The 12,074-nt window shown below is 38.0% G+C and overlaps 1 protein-coding gene across 1 annotated transcript in view; it reads left to right on the forward strand.

Annotated features, from left to right (window-relative positions):
* Window positions 1–12,074, forward strand: part of LOC132397737 (sushi repeat-containing protein SRPX2-like) — an 85,266-nt gene that overhangs the window by 48,969 nt on the left and 24,223 nt on the right. Inside the window, exons 5-6 of the mRNA XM_059976498.1 lie at window positions 7,118–7,294; window positions 11,395–11,521. Of these exons, the coding sequence (XP_059832481.1) occupies window positions 7,118–7,294; window positions 11,395–11,521 (304 nt within the window). The remainder of the gene's footprint in view (window positions 1–7,117; window positions 7,295–11,394; window positions 11,522–12,074) is intronic.

A 12,074-nucleotide genomic window follows, 5' to 3' on the forward strand; every position in this document is an offset into this window, starting at 1 on the left:
TCTGCAGATTTTATAAGTATATTTCCTTTTGATTAAGAGAACGATGACAATCTGCTTCATGTCTACCTTGCATTAATTGGAATCAATAGTATGAACAATAGGGGGTGAGAATATGCTATTTTTTTTAGCCATCACTTCCATAGAGGACCATAAACTAATTATGTCAGATTGGCCTTAAAGAGTGCTTGCACCTCACCTTCACATCAGTCCCTCAGTGGAAGAACTCCCATATACTGCATGACTGCTTCATTAGAGTGGGGTAGTCAACCTTGACTGAAAAGTTGAGCATGTGAATGCTTTTTTTTCTCTTTTTATTTTACTTCTTAATGACTTCTTAATCAATTTATAGCATGCAAAGGTGTTTTGAAGAAGCTTAAAGCAGTATTTACAAGTAAATCTTTTTGAATCTTTTTAGAGCCCTTTTTATCCACAGAAACATTTGGAAAAACCTTTAACATCTGTGAATTGTCGGGCCATTAGGGTGGTTTGTAACTAAGGCCTCAGAATCCTCTGCCTGAGGTCAAGTCACCACTCACTGGTTGCTGTGCTTTGTGGAAGAACTGCACCAATGGGCTTCCTGTGTGATTAGATCTGCCAAGTTGCAAAAAGTATAATAGTGGGCGTAGTGTTGCAGCAGTCCAGATCAAGAATGATTTGGCCCATTATTTTGTTTTGCTGTTGTTTTTGCCTTTAAAATGAGACAACTGTGCTTCTGTAACATAACTTCTGGATAATTCTCTAACAGAAATTAGAATTTGATGCTCCAGCAAAACAATAACATCTATTCTATGCAGCCAAACTGAAGATATATCAGTGCCAATTCTATGCTGTAGAAAAAATAAATGTTAAATTAAGTGTGGTAAGGTATATGAGGAGAGAATAATTCTTGTGGTTTAATTTCTTAAGAAACTTTGAATTAAATTTTTATGTACATGCATAACTACCACAATTTATGGCATCTATGAATGAATTGTATTAGCAATTGGAATGTGCCCTTGAAGTTAAAAAAAAAAGAAACATATGTTATAAATCTGCAAAATAACATTGGTAATCTCGAGCTGGCAGTATCTAAAATGCAAGCTAATGTTCCACTGAAAACTCTTCCTTATTTGCATACCTTAATATTTGCGTTATGTATGAGTCTTGGCCTTGTGTTGACATTTGGATCAGCACTGTACTGGAGACAAAATGTTTTACGTCAACTGTATTAGTTTCAAACATGTAATAACTTTAAAAAATATCCATTGCTGGGATACTAAATCCAATGGTTTGGAATACCAACAAGGTTGGAAAGGTCAGCTAATGTAAAAATGGTGCCTAATGTCATACCTCACTTTGAAGTTTAGCTCTACTCCTTCGATATAATTGGGAGTATCAGAATAATTGTATGACGTGCTCAAATCACATTTATCAGGTAGGGTTATTTGAATCAATTAGTGAAGATAAGTTCATCAGATAGTGTTACTAGGGTCAATTAAGATAAATTTTAAGATAATTACTTGATAGTAATTTAGCTCCCTAATTTTTAGTTTATTCTCCTTATTGCTTTGCTATAATCATATTAGATCAGATATTTACTCTGCCTCAAATCATTTATTTAAAAGAGCAACAGAAGAACAATCTATTTGGAGAATGCTATGGTTCTGCCAAGCAAGAACCAGAGAGAGGAAATCATTCTGCTTTATTATTCCTGATGGCTCCTGATTGATTCCTTTTGAGCTTCCAATGTATTGATGTCATGTCTTCAATGTATGAAGACTCAGCCAAAACCTACTCTCATGGGTCACACACTAAGAGTTTCATTTTAAAGAAAAAAGCCTCTTGAATCAAATCACTTACACCTCTGATCAAAGGAAGTGTTTTGAATGAAACAATAGTAGAGAAATTTGTTTTATCAGCTTTAATTTTTTTCACCAATATGATTATACTTCAATAAAAACAGATAATACATACTTCCTTCTTCATCAAGCATTACATCAAATTGAAATTCATTATTGATAATAGATCAAGTTGTTGCCTTGAGCCACTTCACTCAGGACATAATTATGCATGAGCCTGATAATGGGGAACAGAAAGCAGGGGAAGCTTAGAAGAATCTTTTTCCAGATTTATCCCCACTCTCAACTAGACTTGAAATGATTTTTCATGTCTTAGATTTTCAGGAGGTAGGTCTGAGGCTTCTCCAATACAACTTGTGCTGATTGTGCCTCTTAGCAGTTGTAACCTCTTTCATTCAGTCACTGGTGCCTCTTCTGGTTTTAAGCCTATGGGATTGTGTCTGGCGAGTCTCATGAATCATCAGTCCAATTTTTGTCCCTTGATGGAATTAAATGACTAAAAAAAGATGATGATTACAAAAGCAGAGGAGATGGGGTTTAAAAAGAAAATGCGAACAATAAAGTGGAATATTTGAATAGCAAAAAGACTTCTGGAATGTTATATTTTCCAATTGAAGTGACTGTTGAAGGACTTCTTTTCTCCTTTCGACCAACAGACTTAATACTTCACAATTTTATACGCCCTCAAAGTGGCTTAATATCTTAGGTTAGCCACAGACAGATCGTTTTTCCTTTAAATATTTGCTTCTTCAACGGAATACTTACTTAATGAGCATTACTAAATATTTTCCACTTCTTATCTGCTGTCAAAGCTTTAAACAAACTTAAATAAATTTGCTTCTCATACCTATTGAACTACACTTTCCAACAAGCTTATCACTCTTAAAATGAACGTGAACTTTGATTACTTTTCCCCCCAAAGATCCATCCTTAGCAGTTACGAATTATAAACTGTGGTCTTTTCCGTATGTCCTAATGAAAATAGCATGTTACCTTGGTGGATCCTCAAAATATTATTCTAGCAAACTGTCTTAAATGTGTTCCATTAAATTGTCCTCACTTCAATATTTCCCAGTTTGATTTGTTTATTTATCTGGAGATGAAAGTCCTTTGTAATTATTGCTGGTATTATTTCCCGATTGATAATTGAGTCAGCAATATGGTGTTGTCATAGAGCTTATGAATCTAGTGTTTCATCTATTTCGTCTGTTCAGCCAAACGCCTTCTATTTTTCAATCTCCTAAATCAAGATCTTCTTTTACTACTGCACCGGAGTTGCTCTTTATTCTCAGAACAACTGACCTATTCTTTTTCCATTTTCTATTAAAATGACAGAATAAGAAAATAAGAATGATAAATGTGACAACAGGTTAAAATAAATGAAGTGGAATGCTGGGGTGGATTTTGCTTGATTCCAGCTGTATTCCCCACAGAATATCTGTAGCTGTACCAACCCTGAAATTCTCATCAAACTTGAGACCTTTCTGCCATGTTTAACTTGTAAGGTGGAGTCCATGAGTGGACTACCTTGATATTTGTGTTATTTATGCTTTCAGTGTCATTTCCCACCTTTTCTGGATGTTGCTGATAATCTTTAAATATTTTTTAAAACTGGAAAGTATTATGTTAAAAATACTTCCCTTTTGAATCCAAGTTTGAAGTATACCTGGTCTTGCAATTCAGTAGGAACCAGAAGCATTTCTGCTAAGTTTAGTAGCCAAATAGGAGGCCAGATGTATTGGCACCTAACCTTCAATATATTCCACAAGACACAGGATCAGAATTGGACTACTTGGCCTATCAGGTCTGTTCCACCAGTCCATCATAGCTGATTTCAACTCCATTCTCCTGCCTTCTCTTCTTAACCTTTGGCACTCAGATTAATCAAGATCTTATCAACTTCCACCTTAATATACCCGGTGGCTTGCATAGTTGACTGTGGCAGTGAATTGCACAGATTCAGCACCCTCTGGCTAAAGAAAATTCATCTCTACTCTAAATGGATGTCCCTCTTTTCTGAGGCTGTGCCCTCTGGTCCTAGTCTCCCCACTATATGGGAAACCTCTTCTCCACATCTACTGCATCCAGACCTTTCAATATTTGATGGGATTCTGTGAGGTGCTCTCTCATTCTTCTAAACTCCCGTGAGTACAGGCACAGAGCCATCAAAAGCATGAAACTTTTCATTCCCAGGTTTATTCTCATGAACAACCTCTGAGGCCCTAACCAATGCCAGAACATCTTTTTTTTGGATAAGAGGCACAACGCTGCTCACAATATTCCAAATGCCATCTAATAAAGCCACCTTATAAAGCCTCAGCATCGTATCCTTGCTTTTATATTCCAGTTTTTGACGTGAATGTTAACATTGATTTTTGCCTTCCTTACCACTGACTCAACCTGCAAGATATTAGAGAATCCTGAATGAGGACTCCCAAGTCCATTGCACCTGAGTTTTGAAGTTTCTCTCAATTTAGAAAATAGTGCATGCCTTTATTCCTTCTACCAAAGTGCATCACCATACACTTCCTTACACTGTAAGGGAACTTTGCCCAATCTCTCAATCTGACTAAATACTTCTGCTGATACCCTGCTTCTTCAGCACTACCTGCCTCTTAACCTATCTCTGTATCATCTGCAAACTTGGCCACAAAGCCAACCACTCTCTTATTCAAATCCTTGACATATAATGTGAAAAGTAGTGGTCTCAACCCCAGCCCTTGTGGTACACCGCTAGTCACTGGCAGCCAACCAGAAAAGGCCCCCTTTATTTCCATTCTTTTCCTCCTGCCAGTCAGCCAATCTTCTTTCCATGCTCATATCTTTCACGTAATACCAGGGGCTTTTATCTTGTTGAGCAGCCTCATTTGTGGCACCTTGCCAAAGGCCACTGAAAGTCCAGGTGCACAACATTCACCGACTCCTTTGTTTATTCTGCCTGTTATTTCCTCAAAGAATTCCAACAGATTTGTCAGGCAAGATTTCCCCTAAAGATACATAAAGAGTATGTTGACTTTGGCCTGTTTTGCCAAGTGCCTCCAAGTACCCTGAAATCTCATCCTTGATAACAGACCCCAACATCTATACAGTTCTCCAGAACCATTCCCAAATCTAGTGATTCTTTGAAAGATCATTACTAACGCCTCCATAATCTCTTCATCTACCTCTTTCAGAACCCTGGGCTATCACCCATCTAGTTTGGGTAGTTTATCTACCTTCATACTTCTCACTGTCCCAAGCACTTTCTCCTTCCTAATAGCAATGCCACTAACTCCTGCCCCCTGACACGTGCATTTCTGTCATTCTGCTAGTGTCTTCCACATTAAAGACTGATGCAAAATACTTATTAAATTCATCCACCATTTTTTGTTCCCAATTATTACCTTTCTAGCATCATTTTCCTCTCTTTTACTCTTTATGTATCTGAAAAACATCTTTTGCATCCCCTTTTATATTAATTAGCTTACCTTCTTACCTTTTCTCTCCTTATGGCATTTTTAGTTGCCTTCTGCAGCTTTTTGAAAACCTACCTTCCTGTAGTGGTTTGAAACTCCAAGAACTAATAGAAAGAAAACTCAAGAGCCAGGATATGGTTTGCCTACTTAGCTTTTCTTCCCTTTGTTTTGTGAGGTGTTCACATATGAAGTGGTGGGGTAATGACATATTCCATTCATGTACATCTTGTATATCACCCATAATGAATTATTTAAAGAAACAAAGAATGCTTAATCAAACAATATATTTACAATGTTACTGAAATATTAAATATACTACACTCCTCACTGTTTGTCTATAAACTCCAACTCGATATAGAATGCATCTCAACTCAAATACCTAATGTGTTGCTCTAGGATATATAATACTATATAATATGATACTATATAGGCATTGTAAATTTTAAATGGCCCCATTCAGGCATAATGATTTAATTACTATTACTATGGAGGATTCCTTACTTTTGTGAGATAACATCTTTCTGGACAAGTGTTCACTGTTTCACAGGTGAGACTTGTGGCTGTGAAACAATCTCAGGTTCTGGGGCCTCCTCCACGGTGGTTGTAGTCTTGACTCTGGGACTGTAGGAAGTGGTTCTGACAGCTCTGGACACCTTCTACTCTAACAATTGACTGCTTTCCTTAACTGATCGATCTGTCATCTCCAGTTGACATCAGACACAATCTCCAATCTGTGAGCACCAGATGCAGTAGACATCCCCAACAGATTCATGTGTCCATTGCTCCCAGTGAGGCCTGCTCTACACTGGTGAGGCCCAACATAGACTAGGGTCCACTTTGTTGAGTACCTCAGCTCCATCCACAAAATGTGGAAATTCCTGGTGGTCAATCATTTCAATTCCTATCCCCATTCCTCTTCTGACATCTTGGCCAATTGCATCCTCTTCTGCCACGATGAGGTCACTCTCATGTTGGAGGAGCAACACCTCATATTCCATTTAGGTAGCCTCCAATCAATTTCTCCAACCTCTGGTACTCTTTCCCCACCCCCCATTCCCTCTTCATTTCCCCACTCAGGCTTCTTTCCTCTTATCCTCACCTCCTTATCATCCCTTCCTCCTTCCCTTTTTCTCATGATCTACTCTCCTCTCCTATCAGATCCCCCTTCTTTAAACCTTTTGCCCTTTCCACTTATCACCTCACAGCTTCTTACTTCACCACCCCACCCCCCTCCATCACCCACCTTCTAGCTTGTCCACCTCCCACCACCTTCTCATTCTGGCTTCTTCCTCTTTCCTATCCTGTCCTGATGAATGGTCCCATCACAAAACATGGACTCTTTATTCATTTCTATAGATGCTGCCTGACCTTCTGACTTTGTCCAGTATTTCGTGTGCATTGGTCTTGATTTCCAGCGTCTGCAGGATCTCTTGTGAAAAGGACTTTTAGAACAAGATGTGCACAATCACATAATAATCTGCACTTCAACAGTTTTCTGTAATGAGATCCTGTTTAGCCCCAATGACAGCATTATTGATAAAGAATCAATAATATGATATTGTTTTTCTGTGTTGTATATGACCTTGATTTACAACCTGATTGATCAGGAATTACTATATAATACTTATATAGACTGGTTCTATTTTTTTGCTGGTTCTATAGGCATAATAAACTTAATCATAAATTCCTCAGTATCTTAAAGCTGGCATGACACCGGGTAAGCATCATGTTCAATACAACTGGACACCTTCAATACAACAATTTTTTTAAAGCAATGGTTTTGGTAATCCAAGTTAATTTTTTAATGACTTGTTTCTTTTCTAGAGGTGCATTGTTATCCCCTTCCAGTGTTTCCGTATGGATCATATGTATGTTCTAAGGGGATACATATGGATTCTCAGTGTGAGTACAACTGTGAACAAGGATACCAACTGGAAGGTGACAGGATGAGAATATGCCTGCAGAATGGCCATTGGAGTGGGACTGAACCTTTATGTGTAGGTAAATTGGACTGGAACCTACTTAGTTTTGTTCTCAGTGCTTTTTAGAAACTGTAGTGAAGAAATAAATTTATCTGTTATCTGATACAATAATCTACAGTGTCTTGAAAAATTATTCAGCCCCCACAACTATTTTCACATTTAACTGCCTCATTTTCTAAATTTATAATATATTGAAGTAGGGATTTTTAGCTAATCTACAAAACATTGTGCATCATGTCAAATCTAAAGAAAAATTCCAAAACTTGCCAATAATTTACTTAAAATTAGAAACCAAAATTGTAAGGCTGAAAAAGTATCTTTTCCCTTTGTAGTTAGTATGCTAAATTTTTTCATTAGCAATATATTGCCGACCAACTCACCCAATTGGTTGATGTAGAAAAATGAAGAATCACCTGTTTTCAGGATGTATATTGCATACATTTCTCTGACATTAAATTGGACCTTTGAACCTTTGAACTTCAATGAAATTGTAAGAATTCATAAGAATACTGCAAATACCTATTCACTCTGTAAGATTCAACAGTATGATAGATTTTCAACAGACCAAACCAAAATGAAGGCAAAAGAGCATTCATGACAAGTCAGGAGAATGATCAAAGAGAAGCACAAATCTGGGGAAGGATACAAGATCATCTCAAAGGCATTGAACATACATAGAGTTATAGGAAAGTACAGCACAGAACCAGGCCCTTTGCCCTATCTAGTCAATGCTGAGGCCATTTAAACTGCCTATTCCTATTCAGCCTGCACAAGAACTATTGCCCTCCATACCCTTACCATCCAGGTACCTATCTAAACTTCGCTTAAATGTTGAAATCGAGCTTGCATGGACCACTTGTACTCATAGCTCATTCCCTCTGAATGAAGAACTTACCCCTCATGTTTCCCTTAAGCTTTTCATATTTCACCCTTAAACCCATGACCTCTGATTGTAGTCTCACTCAGCCTTAGTGGAAAAAGTCTGCTTTCATTTTCCCTATCTATACCCCTCAATAATTATGTGTACTTCAAGCGAATGTCCTCGCATATATTCTAAGGAATAAAGTCCTAACCTATTTAATCTTTCCTTATAACTCAGGTCCTCTAGACCTGCCAACATCATTGCAAACTTTCTCTGTACTCCTCCAACCTTATTTACATCTTTCCTGTAGGCAGGTGACCAAAACTGCACACAGTACTCCAAACTAGGCATCAACAACATCCTATACAAATTCAACATAACATCCCATCTCCTGTATTCAATACATTGGTTTATGAAAGACGATGTGCCAAAAGTTTTCTTAACAATCCTATCTACCTGTGATGCTGCTTTCAACAAATTATGGACCTATACTCCCAGATCCTTTTGTTCTACCACACTCTCAGTGCCCTCCCATTCACTGTGTTGTCACTCAGTTGAACCACCTCTCACAGCTATTACAGCCAGTAGTCTTTTTGTACAATGTGAGGGAGCAAGATTTTCCCATTCCTCCTTACAAAATTGCTTAAGCTGTGCCAGGTTGAGCACAAGTGGAAGACAATCTGGATGTCCTACCGAAGTGCAGCACCTTGCACTTGTCTGCATTAAATTCTATCTGCCATTTTTCAATCCACTTTTCTAGCTGATGTAGATCCCTCTGCAAGCCACAATAGCCTTACTCACTGTCCACTACACCCCCAATCTTGGTGTCAAACACAAATTTGCTGATCCAGTTAACCACATTATCATCCAGATCATTAATATAGATGACAAACAACAATGGACCTAGCACTGATCCCTGTGGCACTCCACTAGGCCCAGGCCTCCAGTCAGAGATGCAACCATCTACCACCAATCTCTGGCTTCTCTTACAAAGCCAATGCTTAGTGCCATTTACTACCTCATCTTGAATGACCATGTTGGAAAATTATGAAGCCACAACTACACCACGTAGGTCAGTGGAGAAGATTGGCACTTGCAAGAGAGTCTACTGTGACACCAACAGTCACTCTGAGGGAGCTGCAGAAGTCAGTGACTACAACTAGGAATGAAGTTCATGGCTCCACAATCTCTAAGGCCTTGCACAAAAAAAGGGTATTTACAGAAGAGTGGCAAGGAAGAAGCCCTGGCAAAAAAAAGCCAATCCTTGTCCATAAAGTCTTTGCTGAGCACCACTTATAAAATACTGTAAAGATGTGGAAGAAGGTCTTGTGGTCAGATGAGATAAAGTGGAACATTAAGGTATAAATCTAATACTGCACATCAGCCAGGTAACACCATTCCTTCTGTAAAGTATAGTGGAGGTAGCATCATGTTATGGAGATGCTTTTCAGCAGCAAGGACTGGAAATCTGGTCAGGATTGATGGGAAGATGAATACTGCTAAATACAGAGAGATCCTGAAAAAAAAACCTGCTAGCCTCTGCCAGAAAACTTAAACTGGGGAAGAGGTTCGTCTTTCAGCAGCACACAGCCCAAAGCACATGGCCAGAACAATTATGGAGTGACTTCAAGTTATAAAATTGATGTCCTTGAGTGGCCCAGTCAGGGTGCTGACCTTAACTTGATTAACTATCTCAGGCAAGACATCCAGTGTGCTCCACCTGGCACAGCTTGAGCAATTTTGCAAGGAGGAATGGGCAAATCTTGCTCCATCACATTGTGCAAAGCTAATAGAGACTTGTACAAAAAGACTGCTGGCTGTAATAGCTGCGAGAGGTGGTTCAACTGAGTGATGACCAAAGGTGATAAATACTTTTGAATTGCTGACATTTCAGTTCTTCATGCTTCATAATTTTCCCTTTTTTTGGGCTTTACTGTGAAAAGGGAATATGTGATTCACAAATTAGAATTCATATTTCAATGGATCAAAATCCTCATTTATGTGAACAAAGAGGTGGAGGTTGAATATCTTTATGATGCACTCTATGATTCAATCACAATTCTCTTTGATAAACCTTATTTTTACTGTTAACACATTTTAATTACAAACAATCAAAACAAAATATATTGCCAAGAAAGTTATGATTCAGTGGTACTTACAAAAGTTGATACCTTTCTGTCATCAAGAAACTACCTGGAGTCATTGTTATATTCCCCTTAGGCACCTCAGTGATTCCCTGGTATCACTTTATTAATAATTATTGATTTGTAATTTATCAACTAAATGATTCTTATTTGTATGCCATTCCTTTTGTATATTAAGATCAATTATTATCCCATGTGAATTAAGTTAGCAACTCTATCAAAACACTAAGTTATATAAATTAAATCAAAATAAAATCATCCAATTTGTAAATGGGAGTAACTTTTAGCAGTACTAATGATCTGTATATCATCATCTTTGTGTTTGTTAAGAAGAAGGATACCTTCTCAATTGGGTATCATCAAATAATTCCAAATTAAATATAAGATGGCCTGAGGCAGAATAAAATCAACATAAAATCCCATAAACACTGGTGTGAGCCGTCTAATTTTTAATTCCAGCTGTTCCAGTACCCACCTTCTCCCAGCTTCGGTTAATATTGTTAATTTAATACATTTTTTGGAGCAATTTACTTGTGATTCAATGCCTGAGTTCAAGTTGGCTAAGCTAGTTTGACATCAGGGAGAGGAGTTTCCATTCACTTCAATTTAACTAAATAGTGATCTCGCTGTGAAATGCTGGCACTGTCAGAGCTTCACAAATCAATTTCACATTCCCCTGTGTCATAGAATAGAGAATCAGTGACATTTTATTAAGTTTCCAGAATCATCTCATCACATAACCTATAATTTAGCCATATAAAATTGTCTTGATCTTCTCTGTCAGTATTGAGCAATACAAACCCAATCGATCTTACGTTTGATCATTCTGATTCAGATAGTCTTAGCCAAGAAATGATCAAGATTTTTATAATTGGTATTAGTCCTTTGGGTGGCAAGGCGAGAAGTCAGATGGGGTTGATATTGCTAATCAATGTCCAGTTAGACACTGTCTTAAATTGCATTTGGGATTCACCTCATCAATATTTTCACACATATGGGAAATCATATTTTTCTACACAGAACTGACAGCAACTGCAAAATAACACACATTGGTCATGGCTTTCAGGATGTGTTGGATTTGCAAACACAAATGACGACTGTTTGTTTTAACAGATTACGAACCCCCAAGGATAAAGTGCCCAGGGTCCCGTGAGAAGGTGGCCGAACCAGGGAAGGTAACAGCTCGAGTATACTGGGACCCTCCACGAATAAAGGATGTGGTTGATAAATACAGCACAAAGTTAGTGTGAGACGTTGACCCAGTTTTTAGTGTCTGATATTATACTGTTATGACTAATTATATTTCCACAATAGTTGCAGCAGTGGTAGCCTAGAGGCAATATTAGGAATAGCCTCTCTAGCCAGTATTAGGCTAGAGGGGCTGTTTCTAATAGTTTAATAATGTTTGGAGGATGTGGGAGGACATTGGGATTAGGCTGTGTGGCATGTTAGAGGGTTCAGGGAGCCAGAAAAGAGTGGAGTTAGATTAGATATTTTTGCATTTGGACAAATGATATCTATATCATGGGAAATAAGAAACCAACATATTATAGAGGATGCAAAATAGCTATAGTGGATATTCTCAGTATTTGCTCCAAGGCTCTTTATGGGGTAAATAGAGCTAATGGAATAGGGTTGGCTGCTCACCAGTTTGGCTACAATAGTTCAGCCTGTAATGGTTTGTTCTTGATGCATAGCTGAATGACTGCATGACAGTATTGGTCTACAATCTCTAATATGCTGAGAATGGGGTTGGTTGGGGCAGAGATGGTGTTGGCAAGAAGAGGGTTTGG

Source organism: Hypanus sabinus, chromosome 8, assembly GCF_030144855.1.
Source record: "Hypanus sabinus isolate sHypSab1 chromosome 8, sHypSab1.hap1, whole genome shotgun sequence".
Lineage (NCBI taxonomy): Eukaryota > Metazoa > Chordata > Chondrichthyes > Myliobatiformes > Dasyatidae > Hypanus > Hypanus sabinus.